The 19,784-nt window shown below is 38.3% G+C and overlaps 1 protein-coding gene across 10 annotated transcripts in view; it reads right to left on the reverse strand.

Moving 5' to 3' along the window:
• igdcc4 (immunoglobulin superfamily, DCC subclass, member 4) overlaps nt 1–19,784 on the reverse strand; it is a 142,826-nt gene that overhangs the window by 95,510 nt on the left and 27,532 nt on the right. For 9 of the 10 annotated variants that reach the window (XR_006309473.1, XR_006309472.1, XM_043677317.1 and 6 more), the window contains exons 2-3: nt 13,203–13,517; nt 3,852–3,993 (exon numbers count right to left, since the gene is read on the reverse strand). Coding sequence is in view for 8 of the 10 variants with exons in the window: in XM_043677317.1 (XP_043533252.1) it covers nt 3,852–3,993; nt 13,203–13,517 (457 nt within the window). In the remaining 2 variants the exon portion in view is untranslated. Of the gene's footprint in view, nt 1–3,851; nt 3,994–13,202; nt 13,518–19,784 lie in introns of those variants that run through there. The other variant, XM_043677318.1, reaches the window with a different exon arrangement.

Here is a 19,784-nt window from a genome sequence, read left to right on the forward strand (position 1 = left end):
CCCAATAAAAACTTAATTTTTTAACAAAAATTCTCATTTAAGAAAGTTCAATTTAACAGAACACGATAATCACAAACTCAAATACACTAATGACATACCAAGTTGATATTGCATGAAAGTGTGCAAGATTATATTTCACAGATCCTTTTGCAAAAAAACACAGGAACGTTCCCCAAGTAATGCATCTTTAAATCACATAGAAAATTCATGAGATGTTGTTCCATGTATTCTATTATATACGTAACAATCTTTGTTAAGCTTTGATAATACAGCTAGAATCAAAATGAACTGAAAGAATAGCAGAAACCAGAGTATATCTGCACGGAGGAGAATTTTTTCAATTAATAATGAAGAGATTAAATTCTGTCCATGAGGATACGTTACTTGAGCAAGACAGGCAGGAGAGGACTGGGGGGTGGGGATAATCTGTATATGTTGCAAAAACAGAATTGAGTTACATTCCGAGAAGTACCGCATTTGCAGGGTCACTGACCTCTGGAATAGGTTCCTAGTATGTTGACTATGTGAAGTCATTGCAGATTTACTAAAGAGATGTGAATTATTTACCACAAATGGAAGACATCTTGAGTTACAAAAGGTAATTGGAGCAGTAGTATCAGTCACGTAGTCTCCTCAAACTTGTTTGATTATCTCTGGAGGTCGAAGAGAAATTTTCCAGAAATTTCTTTTTCTAAATTAGGCAAAGGGGTTTTCACATTTCGTAGAATTATAGAATACCTGCTATGTGGAACCAGACCACTCGGCTCATTGAGTCCACACTGACCCACCAAAGAGCAACCAACCAAACCCACCCCCTACCCCAACCGTTTCATCCGGCATTTCCCTTAGCTCATACACCCAGCCTGCACATCCCTGGGATATTATGGGCAAGTTAGCAATGGCCAATCCACCTAACCTGTACATCTCTGAATTGTAGGAGGAAACTGGAGTCCCTGGAGAAAACCTACAGAGACATGGGGAGATTGTGCAAACTGTACACAGGCAGTTGCCTGAAGGTGAAATCGAACACAGATCCCTGGCACTATCAGGCAACAATACTAACCACTCAGCCACCAAGCTGCCATTTATTATTCCTGCCTGCCATCCCCGATCATGGGGTGGGCGCTACATTTAGATCACATCATGACACGATGGGACAAGCATGTGCCAACTATTTTTTTTCCCCAAGACCTTTCGATGCAAACAAAATATTTAAAGCCAATTTCCTGAATTTAAGATTTCCATCGGATATTAAGAATCTTACAGGTAGCAACAATACTCTTGCCAACTGAACAACTTTCAAGCATCTGAACTCCAAAAAATAATCTGTTACAACATATTTGGAATATCTGTCTTATACTGACTAATAAATAGTTCAACAGAGTTTCGCATTTGACCTCCTCCGTCCATAGATCACTACTTCAGTTCCTGGACAAGGCAATCTAAGTGTAACAAAATGATTCAGAAGTCAGGAAAATTCACTGATAATTGTAACGTTCAGTTCCATCCTCACCTGTTCAAATACTGAAACAGTATCTGTATGCTTCTGAAAAACATTCAGGTTTGGGCCAATAAATGGCAAGTAACATACTCATCACAAAAGTGCCAGGCAATGACCACTTCCAACGAGAGAATCTAAGCATCTCTAGTTGACATGCAAAGGTATTGCCACTGTTGAGTCTAATCTCCATCAACATCTAAGTAGTTACCCATGTAACCAGAAATGTAACTGGGTCTACAATATAAATACTGTAAATACATCATCATGTCAGAGACTGGAAATCAAACTAACATCAACATGACACAAGTCAGGGATGTGATGGAATACTCTCTATTTGCCTGGCAGTAGAAAAACAAAAGAGGGTTACAGGGCTCCATCTCTTTTGTGTTTCAAAATGCTGTTTATGTTTCTAGAATCAGAGAAGGGACAGGCATGTAGCTACGGCTGTTGTGGAAAATACATTCAAATTCCTTCAAGTGATTCTGACATAAAATGCCCGGTGAAATAATAAATAATTTGTACGGAATCAATACCTTGTGCTGTCAGGACATCCTGAAGGATTTAAACATAACTTAATGATGACAGATTACCTATTGATAAGCAATCAATCACTTATTTATGCAAAAGGAGCAGCCGACTGTTCTGAAACACCAAATAGCAAATGAACAGAAAGTCCACTCCATCGTTGTGTTGGTTGAGAAGTAATGTTGGGTCAGGACTTACGGAAGCAATTCATTAAACAATCTAAAAAGGCATTTGTTCACAGCAGGCTGTAGGTTAAAAATTGTTGAGAAGAACCATGACAAGAAAAAGGCAATACATAAATGAACTGAAAATTTGGAACACAACAGAGAGAATTGCATAGGAAAGACAAATAAAATGCAAATGATTTTTTAAACATGCACTGTTACCCAAGGAGACTCATTTTTGATTATCCTGAGGCACAGTCATATCAACTTCTTTAATCAAGAGAAGACAGATTGTAATCACTATGAACAGGCTGAAACATATAGCAAATGCATCAGTTAGTTCACCACATTATAGAGGCCCTGTACATTAAACCTTCAGCATTAATTTCATAATGGTTATTTTGTTTGATACATTGAAGTAATTGACTTTGTCTTGCAAATATTGATTACGGATATTGATCAAGGCTATTCGTTCCTAGCAGTCAAAACTGGGAAGCTAAATACTGTTAATTTGCTATGATGTCAATCATTTCCAGAAACTAAAAAAATTATAATCACCAAAGAGCTGTGTTTGCCTACTTAGTATTCTGCCTGGAATCTAGAACACCCTTCAACACTCCACTCCCATCCCCAGTTACTCAAATGAAAGAATGAAGTTTTAATGTATCTCTAACACTTGGAAAAGAAGTTAGTCACCTAATTAAATTCAGACTGAAACAGGACATGCAGCACATTTACTACATGAGGCAAGCAGTACTTTCACATTGCACAACACCCACATGCATGCGTAGATACATACACTATTTTCTTCTGCCTCGATGGCAGGTGGAACTTGAACCCTGATATTCTGGCCCAGAGGACAGACACTGCCAATGCACCACAAGATCCCTTCACTATTTAATAATGTCTGACACCTAGCCACAGAGCCTGAGAGATTCTCAAGAGATTCTCTATCCCAAAAGAGAAATAGGCTAAGCAGTTTAACTGCAAACATTTAACTGGAAGCCTACTAAGGCCAGTGCAGTTGTTATTTTTATTTTATAAAAATAGTCCCTCCCTTTTTACATTGTGATAGCAATTTTGTACTTTCCCATTTGTTCCTGTATTCTAATTGATTTCTTATGGTAGTTATTAAGCACAAACATTTTTCAGAAAATATATTATATACATCTATATCTGTATTACTTTCTTTTCATTTTCTCATATGTTTCTCACTCTCCTAGTCTGTCGCCTTTACACTTCTGTCATGGAGTCGAAGGGCTACATTTTGTGGCATGTGCAGAACAGATGAACATCAGCACCAAGGGCAGCAAGTACCGGTGCTGGGGCTTCATTTTACATTCATATTGGGCAATAAGACAGAAATGGTATTATTCTGTCAGCACCCTCAGTGTCTTAGGCATATCATTTTCTGGTCAGAAGATTGTGGTGCTGACATTTAGGGATTGGTAGACACCATGGCCAAATCCAGAGGTAGGAAGGAAAATACAAGCACATTGGGAAAGGGGGCAGGCCATAATAATTCATAACGTATTACAAATCAAGAGTCACTCGTCGAAAATAGTCCAGCATGATGCCAAATGAATTACAGGTTATTTTGTTTATAGAGATAATGTAAGACTACTATATTGTGAATATTAGGTATTAATTTTGGGACCTACCTTTCGTGATTTGGAATAGTTGCTTGGTTTCTCTCCCACGTGATAACTGGCAATGGCAGTCCATGAATTCCACACTCAAATCGAGCAGTTCCATTTTTCTCCACCACCTGAGATTCTGGCTGCCGATGAAATTGTGACAAAGCTGTCAAAACAGAAATTTCCTTTAATGCATTCAAACGTAAATCAAACTGATTGCAAAAAATACATGCTGAATATACGCATCTCGGCATTAAAAGAATAAAACCTATGCAAAGATTTATCAAAATTACATCGTTGCCTTGTATCTTAATATTTGCTTTTAAACTCAACATTACACAAAATCCAAAGAAAATCTGCAAATATAATTACAAACTCAGTCAATAGTGACATGGAATTAAAATTCTCTCTTTTTCAGTGATATTGTGGTGTAACATCAATAAAAGTTTATCACTTTGGCAACATATCTTAAGAAAAATAATAATATTTTTGAGATAAAAAAAAATCAGTCAACAGGTCCTTGCACACATACAATATTTTTACACTTTAGGAACAGACTAAAGCCCCCATTATTCAAAAATTAATGATTTAAACATAAGACCATAAGACATAGGAGCAGAATTAGGCTATTCAACCCATCCATCCTGCTCCACTATTCGATCATGGCTGTTATGTTTCCCAAACTCATACTCCTGCCAAACTAATCAGGATCCTATCGCTCTATCTTAAAAGAAACTCAATGACTTGGACTCTACAGCCTACTGTGGCAATGAGTTCCACCATTCAGCATCGTCTGACTGAAGAAAGTCCTTCACATCTCAGTTCTAAAGAGTCATCCCTTCACTCTGAGACTGTGCCCTCAGGCTCTAATCTCTGCGACTACTGGAAATATTTTCTCCAGGTCCACTCTGTCCAGGCCTCGGTATTCGGCAAGTTTCAATCAGAAGCCCACCCCCACTCCAAAATCTTTCTAAACTCCACTGAGTACAGACTCAGAGTCCCCAACCGCTCCTCAAATAACAAGCTCTTCATTCCTGGGATCATTCTTGTGAACCTCCTTTGGGTCCTCTTTCCTTAGATTTGAGCCCAAAACCGCTCTCAATATTCTAAATGCAATCTGACCAGAGCCTTTTGCAGCCTCATTGGTACATTCCAGAGAAACTTGTTTCACAAGGATTTCAGTAAAATAGAAGAATTTCTGCATGTCTGTAATGGCACATATGCTGGCACTCCGAGTTGCTCTCTCTGTAAGCCTGTGCACTAAACTGAAGTGCTGCTTGTAATATGTTTGCCACTTAGTGGCAGCAAAAATAATAATTTATGATAAATGAACAGCAAAGAGCTATAAAGTTCAAGTGCATATTTTGAATATTATAAAAAAGTGCAGTGATGAGATTATTTTAAAATATTTTAAAATTACCAAGTTGATAAGCTAATTGCAGAACTAAAAACACAGACAATGCTATTACACAGTCTCTCCCATTTCAGAAAAGGGCAATGACTTTCCAATTAATAATAAACAAACTATTCACAATAAATATCTACTCATCAAGCACAATCATGTAAAACAAAGCTCAACTGTTGTGCAGGAGTAAAGCTAAAATACAACAGTATAAAAAACAGAAATATATTCTATCAAAAAAAAGCATAGAGACCAGATTTTCAAAAAATGTTAAGATACTGGAAATTACTGTTAACTAATGTTTAACATGTTTGAATGACATCCACCCTGTTTACAACTTTTACAGATAAATGAATAGTTTATTTTGAATAAATTACAATACAAATTAAAACATTGGGAAGGTGATGCAAATGTGTTAACTGTTCATTCAGTACTGTTAATTGAGGTTTCTCCTATTAAGCCTCTAATTTTCAACGCCATTATTATTATAAAATGCACAGTCTGATGACTGAGCTATCAGTACAACTGCTATTGGGAAATTGAACCCAAACTGAGCTTCTATGATTAGATTAGATTAGATTAGATTAGATTCCCTAGTGTGGAAACAGGCCCTTCGGCCCAACAAGTCCACACCGACCCTTCAAACAGTAACCCACCCAGACCCATTTCCCCCTTACTAATGCACCTAATACTATGGGTAATTTAGTGTGGCCAATTCACCTGACCTGCACATCTTTGGACTGTGGGAGGAAACCAGAGCACCTGGAGAAAACCATACACGGGGGAAGATTGCACAAACTCCACAGAGCCAGTCGCCCAAGGCTGGAATCGAACCTGCGTCTCTGGCACTGTGAGCAACAGTGCTAACCACTGAGCCACCGTGCTGCCCATAAATATGTGGCGCAATTATATGTTTCTATGTTATTTTTATTATTTCAATTTTTTTTTATTATGACAGTGTTTTCTTTGTATTATATCCAAAACACATGAGAAAAAATCAAGGCCTATCTATTTTCTGCATGCATACTGAATGGATTTCTGTCTAACAATTATGAGTTTATGGCTTTCATTGGACATTTCCAATTATAACCAATGGCATTACTAGAATTAGTACTGACTTTATGACTAGTCAGCAAAAATTATTCACAAGTGAATAATATGTTTCCATTAAATACATATGTTCATGTCAGTATTGTGAAATGATTTCCTTGAGGAAATGAAAAAATGTCAGTTTTCCTTTAGATTTTGAAAAGTAAATATGCTTTACATAACTCACTTCTTGAAAACAAGAAAATCTGTGGAAAGAATGTAAATCTATCCTGATCACAATGGTTACTTTTACACAGTAATACCTTCTGTCAATTATATATGTTAACATAACAAATGTTTAGTAGTACATTAAATATCAAAAACATGATTTTGGTCACAAGTATGGTGTGGTTACTGCTAAGCCAGCTTTAGAAAGAGAACATGAAGTTTCACTTGAACAGTAGGCTCCTTTAAAGTTTAAAAGTTATACCTTGGATTTTAAATCTTTCTATGTCATTTTTCTACAACAGATAGTTACATAAGCAACGTCTGCAATTACAATTCCTAAAAATACACCAATATCAGTGCACGAACTTGACTCAATACAATTACAGCAATGGGAGAGCTTGACTCAAAATGTATTTGTCATTAAAAAAATGAAATTTTTCATTAAGCTGATATATAATATAATATATACACAGATATATAATATATTCACATCAACATTTTTCAAGATAACTTTATCTGCTTCAGAACACTGTAACACAACATAACCTGCTGATTAAATTTCATGTCAAAGTCATGCTTGAACTGACCCCAAAACAGAAAACCCCAGATGACTCTTCCTCTACTTTTGGTTCCATTTGGGGAAGTACATAGACATGCTGTTTCGAAGTTGCAGACACTACGCTCAGGAATTCACTGCAACGAGAAACATGAAGCTACAATGTCATCCTAAAATACAGAGCAATCCATTGGTACTTATTAGATATCTGATTTGTTCACTGTTCTGTCTCATATCATATGACTAACTGCACTCATCTGTATATTTGCCAGCGCAGAGAAGTCATCCATAAAGTAATTTTGGTACAATATTTCATGCAGCAGTATTTAAGTCTGTGTTTATGGGCAATGCCACAGCTAGATGGAGCAGCAGACAAGGATATACAGAAATGCAGCTTTGCAGTACAAGGTTATTTGACAATTAATTTAATTCAATCATGCTTCCAAACAGAAGTTGAAAACATTTATCACACGTCATACTTGGCTTAAGGAAATTAATTCTCCATTTAAATATCAAATGTGGAGATGTGTTAATTATTATTTTTATTCAGTTATTTTGTTCCATTCATCCACTGTATTAACTCTACCATGAATCGGAGACTGCAAACTCTAAACTGCACTCTGTTTCCCAAATATGTAAATAATGATAAACATTATTCTCAACATTTTTCCTTGAGGAACATCAAATCACATGTTCCACAAATCTGACCAAATAGTTTTAAATCCTATTGTCTGTTTTCAGCATTTGTAGATAGCTTGCCATCTATACTGATGCATTTTTGATAATGGTTGCAGTTCTCCAACTGATCACAGTGCCTGTCCTCCCAAAGTGATGTGTAACCACACATGCAGAGGTGGATCGCAGCAACCATTTTTGCACTGGAAACAAATACTTGGTTCTATTAAATAAAGCATATGAAATCTTTAAAGTCAGCATCCCCAAGTCAAATTGTGCAAAATAGTCTAAGGTTACTCTGAAAATAACTTGTCAAGTCCTACACTATGTTGTTACTTCAATATAAGAAATCTTGCCATCTCCAGATAGGCTCTCAGTTCTGAAGAAAAGTCAACTTGAAATGTCATCTTGACTATTCATTCCATAGATGGTGACTGATTCAGTTTTATCAGCAAAGTAGGCTAAATTTCTTGATCACAATTTGTTTCAGAATTGAAATTCTGATTCTTAATTGTATGTTATTATTCATTTTCTAACTTGAGTAGTAGTAATGGTTGGACCAAGTCAAATAACTGCACATACCATATGACATTATATTTGAGCTTCATTGATAGAATTTAAAACTACCTAATTATTTAAAAGGGATGACAAAAAAAAGAGTAATTCTTCTATTGTAGTCAAACCAATTTGGTGCCATATTTAAGTATAAAATACAGATAAAGTTAAGCCAACAAGTCTTCCTGCTTAGTCCTTCAGGCATTCTCCAGCTGCACCATGACTGTATCCAGTGACGAGGTGAACTACAATCTCTAGGAAAATACTAGATTCAAAAACCTTTCAATGGAAATCTGGTAATAAAGGGTAAAGTAGAAATTCCTTGATCACAATTCAACAACCTCTGCTGAAACAATATAAGTATGAATAACAGATGAAAACAGATTCATCTTGGCTGTGATGCTCCTGAAGTCACATAATCAGCCTGCACTCTTAAATTTGCACATTTACACTAGGTCATTTGGTGAGGAGTTATGAAACATCCATGTTCAAGTACTCATATCCTAGCAATGAGCCTTCAAATTACAGCAATAGGGAAATTAGGAGCAAATTTCTGAGATTTGACCAAGAATTTACTTTTTGAGGAAAATTCTTTATGGTCTCTGCAAAGAGACAGCAGATAAAACTGTAGAATTACTGTGAACTTGCACACTTCATTTAAGCCTGACTAATTTCAGCTTTCTTTTGCACAATACTGTGCTATCACAGTGATAAAACTTAGAAGCAATTATGTCCAAACTATTTTTCATTATTCAATTCACTTACTCATTACTTTCAAACCTATTTACCATTAAACATTCATTCAGAGGAAGAAACGTCTTGAATGCTTGAAACATGACAAAAACAGAACTTGCTGCAAATTTACAAGGGAATCAGCATTTCTTTTTAAATCAATTTGAAGATATTAACTGACATAGCTCATCTGACTCATTTATTTGGCAGTTTCACATGTATCTTTATCCATTGTGATTTAAATGGAAGGGAGCATGAAGAAAAGAAACTTGCACAGCAGTTCACAGTCACTGCTCGAGTCCTCATGCATCCCCAGCAGCCCAAATCATATGCTCAGTCACAGCTTCAGCCATCTACACTGCAGTCTCAAACTAGCTCCATCACCAGTATGACATGCATTTTTCCAATGATCTTACTGCTGAGCATTTTGTTGCTCTATATCAGTCGTCATGCTGTCAGTTTTTTCTTTCTGGTGATAATACGATATTAGCAGAACAACAAATTGGCAACATTGTGAATCAACATAACGCACCAACATATTCCTTTTTCATGAGGTGCATGATGAATGGACGATATGGAAGGCCTAGTGCAAAAGAACTAGAAGCTGAAGAGGCAACCAGAAGTCCACACAATTCAAAATGGATCTTGCAAGGTGAACGGATTTTTGTTAATCTCTATCATTCATTCTCATGAATTGGATCTGCACTATCCGATTTGTCTAAACTCCTGTAAAATCATATTAAAGGAAGCATTAGAGATTCACTCACTTTTACAATTTATGATAATTGAATGATACTTTTTATAATTTGATGCCAGTCAATCTGTTTAAATCCAAATAAAGTACCTGCAAAACATTGCCAATACCTGGTTTGGAAGTATTCTCTAAACTTGTGATCTCTTTCAGCAGTAAGAACAAGGGCAGTAGATATAAGGAAAAGGTACCATCCGGAAGTTTTCCTCCAACTCACCCATCCTGACTTGGGACTACATCACTTCTCCTTCATTATAGCTGAATCAAAATTCTGAAGTTCTCTCTAAGCACTGTAGTTGTATCTAACATCACAAACAGGGATTTGAGGCAGTAGCTCATACCAAGTAAGGACTGACTGTAAATTCTGGCCTTGGTGTCAACGCACATCGCCTGAACAAATAAAAATGCTGTTGGGCAACCCATTTGTATTTACAGCACGCTTTGTTTTCATTTAAAATTTTGTGCTTTTGACTATCTTATTCTTTTACAGATTCTTTTGTCCGTTCATTTTATCACAGATTATCGTTAAAGACAAGTCGCCATTTTGATGGCAAGAAGTGTTTTTTTATCCATTAACAACATTATCTTCTGTGAATCCATTGTCTCTTTTCCTTATCTAACCACTTCAAGCCTAAAAAGGCGATGTTATATTCAAGTTTCAAAAATGTATATAGGTATATAACCAATAAATGAATCAGTCCATGTAATAAATTAATAAGTCTTTCATCATTATCACTTAGTGACTAATTCATTTCCAGAATTTTCCCATCTGTTTTATTGTAATGCCCATGGTTTTTTTCAGATGATCAAGAGTTAGGTTGTGTTTTTATGTGCTGTGACAGAAAAAGGAAAGATCAACTTTGAACAAACTAGCGATTCAGTCATTTTCTGGCAAGTTTTCTGCTGAGCAGAGAAAAGGCACACAATTCCATCTAATTGCAGCTCAAACCATGTCAACAAGAAACTAAATAATCAGGAAGAAAAAAGATAAAACTCAAAGGCTATGAAAGGAAGTTTAATACAATAAAAAATAAACTATGTCCACCAATCAGCTATTGAATTAAACATCAACTACCGTTCTCCACATGACAGAGTAAAGATCACTAAAAGAAACAAGAAAGAAACGAAAAACAACTCATCCCACCCTTGCAATCTGGACACCCCTACCCATCCCTACATTACCCTTGAGAAGATGGTGGTGAAATGCCTTCTTGAATTAAGGTGTCTATTCTTGTAAGTTGACCAACAAAGCCATGAGGAAGGGAATTTTAGGATTTTGTCCCAGTGACACTGAAGCAACAGTGATAAATTTACAAGTCAGGATGGAGAGTGGCTTTGAGGGAAACTTGCAGTGCACTTGATCTTGAAGCTGGCAGTGATCATTGTTTGGACGTGCTAATTATTTTTGGTAAATTTCTACAATACATCTTGTAGACGTTAAACACCACTGCTACTAACTGTCTGCAGTGGAAGACGTAAATGCCTGTGTTGCCAATCAAGTGGATTGTTTTGCCCTAGATGTTGTAAAACTTTGAGTGTCGTTGGGTTATCCAGCCAAGTGAGGAGTATTCAATCACATATGTGCATTGCAGGTGATAGACCAGCAGTAAAGTGTTAGGAGGGGAGTTTCTTGCTGAGGTATTCCTAGCCTCTGACCTACCCTTGTAACCACAGAATTTATATGGGCCAGTTCAGTTTCTCGTCAATGGTGACTCCCAGGTCGACAGTGGGTGGCTTGTAATAGTAAACCCATTGAATGGCAAGGAGCAAGTACATTCTTAAGAGAGACGGTCAACTTGGCCTTTGTGTGGCATGAATGTTCATTGTCACCTTTCAGCTTAAGCCTGGATTTTACACAGGGGTTGCAGGAATCTCAAATGGTGCTGAAAAGTTTGCAATCGTTGGTGAACATCCCCATTTCAAATCTTATGATGGAGGGAAAAGGCCCTAGTAATGCAGTGGTAGTGTCCCTATCTCTGAGCCAGTAAGGCCCAGAGTCCCACCTGATCCAGCGGCGTGTCGCAACATCTCTGAACAGACTGAGTAAAATATATGATGGAGGGAAGGTCATTGATGAAGCAGCTCACCATGGTTGGACCTAGGACATGATCTTGAGGAACTCTCACAGAAATGTCCTGAAACTTGGTGACTGACCTCCAACAACTATAATCATCTTCTTGTGTACCAAGTATGACTCCAATTATCGGAGAGTTTACTGATTCTCATGACTCCAGTTTTGCTAGGCCTCTTTGATGCCACAACCAGGTCAACTGCAGCCTTGATGTCAAAGGCACTCACTTACACCTCACCTCTGGAATTCAGCTGTTATGCCCACATTTCAAACAAGGTTATAATGAGGTCAGGAGCTGAATGGGCCTGGCAAATCCAAACTGGGAGTCAGTGAGCATGTTATTGCTGAGCGGGTGCTGCTTGATAGCCGTTGAGTGCTCCTTCCAATATTTAACTGATGATGAAGAGTAGATTGATGAGGCAGTAAAATTGGTCAGGTTCAATGCGTCCTGCTTCTTGTGTACGGGACAAAACTGAACAATTTTCTAAGTTGGTGAGTAGATGCCAGTATTGCAGCTGGACTGGTATGGAACACAAATCTTCAGTACTATTGCTAGAATGTCGTCCGGGCCATAGCCTTTGCAATACCCAACATCTTCAACCGTTTCTCATTATCACATGGAGTTAATTGAATTGGCTGAAGACTGGCATCTATGATGCAGGAGACCTCTGGCGGAGATCGAGCTGGATCATCCACACTGCACATCTGATTGAAGGGTTCGCAACAATCTTTTTTGCACCAATGTGCTACGTTCATCTATCATTGAATATGGCAATATTTATGGAGTCTCCTCCTGCAGCAAGTTGCCTGAAGTCCACCACCATTCTGACAGGATGTGACAGGACTGCACTGTTTAGATTTGATCCACTGGTTGTGGATCACTTAGTTCTGTCTATCACTTGCTGATTATTCTCTTCGGCATGCAAGTAGTCCTGTTTTAATTTCCAAAATAACTTCAAATGCTTAAAATACATAACCAGAAGAAAGGGAGAGTTTTCACATTGCTAATGAATTTGAAGACATACACAATTTGTTTTATAACCTAAGCATAATAAAATCACAAACTGTTCACTGTGAAAACTGGAGTCAAAATGCCTGAAAATCTTTTTGTCAAGAACTGTTTTCCTCAATGCAACAAGATTTTCCAACAGTTATCGTAATCCCCAAAGCAATGACATAACTTTTTGAGCAAACCAATGAATGTGTGCAGCTGTATAACTCCAATATAATTCATATAAATAACTTAATTTTCACTAGCAAAACAAAAATATAATCCTGTAGTTACTGTATGAATAAATATCATTAAATGATTTCTCATATACATAATGAATGTCTCATCCCTTAACAGCCAACCAAGAGACCATAAAATCACTTACTGGAGAATTTGATCACTGCAGTCCGACTAGTTATGGCCCCAAATGAATTCTGGGACATGCAGGTATAGCTCCCTTCACTGCTGTCTCCACCTTGAATCTTTGAGTCCCGTGGTACATATGAAACATAGAGAGATCCATTGGGAACCACATGGTGGTGTTCTTCATCCACAACAGGAATTCCCCCTTTTTTCCACGTTATGTTTGCAGGCTGATCTACAGCAGGAAGGTTGCAGTCTAACACCACGGCTTGATTAGGTTGCAATATTAGTTGCAAAGGGCCAACACTGCAGCTCAAATCCAAAGAACTCACTTTGTCTAGATTAAAGAAGTAAAAAGATGATAAGAAAATCAGAATTTGATTACAGCTGTGCTTCACAAATGCTAAATTCTATTTGTTGTTTTATTGGAAATCAACAGGCACGTGTTCTTTAGTGCAATTCCATACAGTACACTTTTACAATATATTCCTACAGATAAATTCAAGCAAAGATTTTCCAGAATTATGTTATTATACCATAAGACTGAAGTTTACACATTATAATAATTTGAAGTATACTTTGTAACAAACATTTCAATGTTTATTTGACCTGCAGTTTAAAGGAATGTCTGGACGTTATTCTTACTTTACTTTTATTTAAATTATTTTTCTAATCAACCCATTCAGAGATGTTAATACATACCTCTGGAGCAGGTGGGACTTGAAACCAGGCCTCTTGGTCCAGGGTAGGGACACTACCACTGTGCCGAGAGTGTGTTGCTGGAAAAGCACAGAAGGTCAGACAGCACCCGAGGAGCAGGAGAATTGGCGTTTCGGGCCAGAGCCCTTAGAGAGCCACCTAATGAATAGCTGTGCACTATAGAAAAATGAATTATAAATGTATTAGAAGAGTGCACATCCTTACCCAGTGAAGGCTTACATTGGATATTTGTATATTCCATGACGTCAATGGCTATTTATGCCTTTCAGAACTTGAAAATCACCTTACTGTTTCTCACTGTCCTCGGGTCAGGGTACAGCACTGCAATGCTACCTTACAAATATATCAACATGGCCCACAACCGAAAAAAAGTTATTCTCAATATTATTTCAAAAGTGTGATAACAAGCATTCAGAGGCATTATGTTCCTGTTAAAGTAAAGTTAAGGCTGGTAAGATTCAGGAACAATGCAAGAATAAAGGTATTGAGGTTCTAGTCAAGAATAAAAAAGAATCATGTATTAGATATAGACAACTCGGATCAAATGAATCTCTTGAATAGTAGGGACATTCTCAAAAGGGAAGTCAGGAAGGATTTACTTGGACTTTAGTAAAGCCTTTGATAAGGTTCCTCATGGTAGACTAATTAGTAAAGTTAGAGCAGGGTGAACTTGTCAATTGGATATAAATGTGCCTTACAGTAGAAGACAGAGGGTTGTGGACTAGGGTTGTTTTTGGACTGGAGGCCTGTGACCAGCAGTGTTCCACAGGAATCGGTACTGGGTCCATACTTGTTTTTCATTTATTTATTTAATGAATTAGATGAGAATATAAAAAGGCATGGTTAGTAAGTTTGTGGATGACACCAAAATTGGTGGCATAGCAGACAGTGAATCTAAGATTATAAAAAAGATCTAGATCAATTGAGGCAATGGGCTAAGGATTGGCAGGTGGAGTTTAATTTGGATAAATGCAAGGTATTGCATTTTGGTAAACAAACAAGAGCAGAACTTATATAAATAATGGATGCGCAGGTCCACAGAACACTGAAGGTGGCAACGTAGGTAGATAAGGTAGTAAAAAAGGCCTATGGCATGCTTACCTTTATTGGAAAGGGGACTGAGAATAAGGATAGGCAAGTTATACAACAGCTTTATATAAATTTAGTAAGGCCACACTTGGAAGATTGAGTACAGTTCTGGTCACTACACTACCAGAATGACATGGATGCTTTGGAGAGGGTACAGAAAAACATTTACCAGGATGTTGCCTGGTATGAGGGATTTTAGCTATGAAGAAAGATTGGATAGACTGGGTTTGGTTTCACGGAATGCAGAAGGTTGAGGGGGCAACCGATAGAAGTTTATAGGACAGTGAATGGCATGGATAGAGTGGAAAGCATAAGGCTTTCCAGAGGGTGGAAGGGTCAATTACTAGGGGATGGTTAATAGAGATGTGCAAGGCAAGTTTTTCACACAAAGAGTGGTAAGTGTCTGGAATGCACTGCCAGAGTGGAAGCAGACACAATATCTGCATTCAAGAAGCACCTGAACAAATACATAGAATCATACAGATGTACAGCATGGAAACAGACCCTTCGGTCCAACCGGAAGGGAATAGAGGGATATGGATCCCATAAGACAGCTTTCGTATGGAAGAGCAAAATATGTCGGCACAGGCTTGGTGGGCCAAAGAGTCTGTTCCTGTGCTCTATTGTTCTTTGTTCTCATGGTAGGGCCCTGAGTAGTGTTGTAGAACAGAGACACCCTGGGATTCAGGTCTATAATTCTGTGAAATTTGCATCACAAGAGGACAGGGTGGTTAAGAAGGCAATTAGCATGCTTGCTTTCATTGCTCAGACCTTGGAGTATAGGAGTTGGGACAACTTGTGAGGCCTCTTCTGGAGTATTATGTGTAGTTCTGGTCACCCTGTTATAGGAGAGATGTTACTAAACTGGAGAGGGTTCAGAAAAGATTTAGCACATTTCTGGGAATGGAGGGTTTGAGTTATAAAAGTAGGCTGGATATGCTGGGACAATTTTGACTGGAGCATAGGAAGTTGAGGGGAGACCTTAAAGATTTTAAAATTTATGAGGGGAATAGATACAGTGAATAGCAAAAGTCCTTTCCCAAAGGTGGGGGAGTTCAAAACTAGGGGGCATATTTTTAAGGTGAGAGGGGCAAGATTTCAGAAGGACATGAGGGGCCAATTTTTTTTTAAACACACAGAGTGGTTCGTGTGTGGAATGAATTGCCAGAGGAAGTGGTGGATGGATGCAGGTACAGTTATAATGTTTAAAATATATTTGGATAAGTACATGAATAGGAAAGGTTTGTTGGGATATGGGCCAAATGCAATAGACAATAGGCGCAGGAGTAGGCCATTCTGCCCTTCGAGCCTGTACCACCATTCAATATGATCATGGCTGATCATCCTTAATCAGTATCCTGTTCCTGCCTTATCTCCATAACCCTTGATTCCACAATCCTTGAGAGCTCTATCCAAGTCTTTCTTAAATTAACTCTGAGACTGGGCCTCTACTGCCCTATAGGGCAGAGCATTTCACACAGCCACCACTCTCTGGGTGAAGACGTTTCTCCTCATCTCTGTCCTAAATGGTCTACCCCGTATTTTTAAGCTGTGACCTCTGGTTTGGCACTCACCCATCAGCAGAAACACCTTTCCTGCCTCCAGAGAGTGTCCAATCCTTTAATAATCTTATATGTCTCAATCAGATCCCCTCTCAGTCTTCTGAACTCAAGGGTATACAAGCCCAGTCGCTCCAGTCTATTAGCGTAAGGTAGTCCCACCATTCCAGGAATTGACCTCGTGAACCTACGCTGCACTCCCTCAATAGCCAGAATGTCTTTCCTCAAATTTGGAGACCAGAACTGCACACAGTACTCCAGGTGTGGTCTCACCAGGGCACTGTACAGCTGCAGAAGAATCTCTTTGCTTCTATACTCAATCCCTCTTGTTATGAAGGCCAGCATGCTATTAGCCTTCTTCACTACCTGCTGTACCTGCATGCTTACCTTCATTGACTGGTGTACAAGAACACCCAGATCTCTCTGTACTGCCCCTTTACCTAAATTGATTCTATATAGGTAGTAATCTGCCTTCCTGTTCTTGCCACCAAAGTGGATAACCATACATTTATCCACATTAAACTGCATCTGCCATGCATCTGACCACTCACCTAACCTGTCCAGGTCACCCTGTAATCTCCTAATATCCTCATCACATTTCACCCTGCCACCCAGCTTAGTATCATCAGCAAATTTGCTAATGTTATTGCTAATACCATCTTCTTTATCATTAACATATATTGTAAAAAGCTGCGATCCCAGTACTGATTCCTGCGGTACCCCACTGGTCACTGCCTGCCATTCCGAAATGGAGCCGTTTATCACTACTCTTTGTTTCCTATCAGCCAACCAACTTTCAATCCAAGTTAGTACTTTGCCCCCAATACCAATGCCCTAATTTTGCTCACTAACCTCCTCTGTGGGACTTTATCAAAAGCTTTCTGAAAGTCCAGGTACACTACATCAACTGGATCTCCCTCGTCCATCTTCAGAGTTACATCCTCAAAAAATTCCAGAAGATTAGTCAAGCATGATTTCCTCTTCATAAATCCATGCTGACTCTGACCTATCCTGTTACTACTATCCAGATGTGTCATAATTTCATCCTTTATAATAGACTCCATCCTCTTTCCCACCACTGAGGTCAGACTAACTGGTCTATAATTTCCTGCTTTCTCTCTCCCACCTTTCCTAAAGAGTGGTACAACATTAGCCACCCTCCAATCCGCAGGAACCGATTCCCGAATCTATCAAACTCTGGAAAATAATCACCAACGCATCCACAATTTCTCGAGCCACCTCCTTCAGTACCCTGGGATGTAGACCATCAGGCCCAGGGACTTATCAACCTTCAGACCTAACAGTCTCTCCAACACCAAATCCTGGCAAATATAAATTCCCTTAAGTTCAGGTCCTTCAGCCACTGTTACCTCAGGGAGATTGCTTGTGTCTTCCCCAGTGAACACAGATCTGAAGTACCCATTTAATTCCTCTGCCATTTCTTTGTTCCCGGTAATATATTCCCCTGTTTCTGTCTTCAAGGGCCCAATTTTAGTCTTAACCATTCTTTTGCCTTTCACATACCTAAAAAATCTTTTACTACCCTCCTTTATATTATTGGCCAGTTTACCTTTGTACCTCTTTTTTTTCTCTGCGTATTTCCTTCTTAGTAATCCTCTGCTGTTCTTTAAAAGCTTCCCAGTCCTCCATTTTCCCACTTATCTTTGCAGGCAGGTGGGATGAGTTTAGTTTGGGAACAAAGTCAGTGTGTACAAGTTGGACCAAAGGGTCTGTCGCCATGTTGTATGACACTATGATTCTATGATTCTCTCTTGTACACATGCTTTGCAGAGGCACTTAATCACTTTTCAGTATCTCCAACACATACTCATAACAATGGGCACCAAACCTGCTATTAAATTACACGGAGGAAAATTCACATGCAGTGCAAAGCTGATCTCTCACTTAGCCTGACTTTAATGATCTTCTATGATATTAGGTAAGCAAGCTAACTCTCGAAATTGTTGCTGAGGAACAATTCTTGCAGAATACACTTGCTTACTCACACACTAAGATATATAGTAACAGAAAACAGCTTTACTTCACAAGCTTTTACAGATCAGCTACAGCAGTTAACTCCATAAATCCACACAAGAACAGTATTGATTACTGTAGGGAATTTTTTTTGTAAAAAAAACTTCTAAATATGAAAAAGTTACAGCAAAGCAGATTAAAGAATCCAATAAATATCTGGATATTAGAGCCACATAAATATGTAATTGGGCTGAAACTCAAATTTACTGAAAGAATTGGTAACGGCAATGGATTCAGAGGATGCCACCCACATCTTAGAGTGAGCAGGAAAAAATTATTAAGTGGGTAGAAGTAGTACTAATTAAACTCAACTTGGGCAATTCAAAGGGACCAATTATTTTCTTCCAATTTGCTACATTCCTACTTATAGAGTCAGAGTCATGAAAAATATTACAATACCAAGGATTAGATTATCAGAAACCTGACAATTTTAGTGAAACCTGACAGTTTTACTGGACTTAACAATAAACATGGCAAATTAATTCATAGCAGAAATTAAATGCCCTTTTAAAGTTTATGAATGAAAAAGAAAGCAATTTAAAGTCAACCTGCTGAATACTGTTCCTGATTTTATCAAATATTCTCTTTCCAGAACAAATTCTAAAACCACATCTCAACAGATATAATTTTTTTTAAAACTGATATTGCTGTCTGCATAGCCCAACTGGTGGTCTTGTGATGCGGTTAAGTAGTAGCCCCACCTGAGCCAGAAACTCCAGGTTCAAGTCCCATTCCAGGACCTAAAGGCCAAGGAAGCTGCATTAATGACATGGTCAAACAGAGTGTGTATCATCATCCAAAATAATGGCAGGTGGTAGTAGGAGAGATTCTTGGTCAACTACGTGATGAAAAGAAATTGGAGCCTCAACCATCACTAATTATAGCACATGGCTATGATATGCATACATCAGCTGGAACGTTCATTTGCAGATGTTTCGTCACCCTACTAGGCAACATCTTCAGTGGGCCTCCAGGCAAAGCACTGCTGATAATCCCTGCTTTCAATTTATATGTTTGGGTTTTTTGGGGTTGCTGCCACAGAAATGTGGACTCCAGAGTGTGGGTGAGGAGTGGGGCAGGGACAGCTGGCTGGATAGCAATGTTGATAAGATTGGTCCAACAGTTGGTGAATCAGCCCCCTCCTTGTTGTAGCTGTGGTGGAGATCACCATGATGAGGGTTAATTGTAAGTCATTACATTTG

This window comes from Chiloscyllium plagiosum, chromosome 36 (genome assembly GCF_004010195.1).
Source record: "Chiloscyllium plagiosum isolate BGI_BamShark_2017 chromosome 36, ASM401019v2, whole genome shotgun sequence".
In the NCBI taxonomy this organism is placed as follows: Eukaryota; Metazoa; Chordata; class Chondrichthyes; order Orectolobiformes; family Hemiscylliidae; genus Chiloscyllium; species Chiloscyllium plagiosum.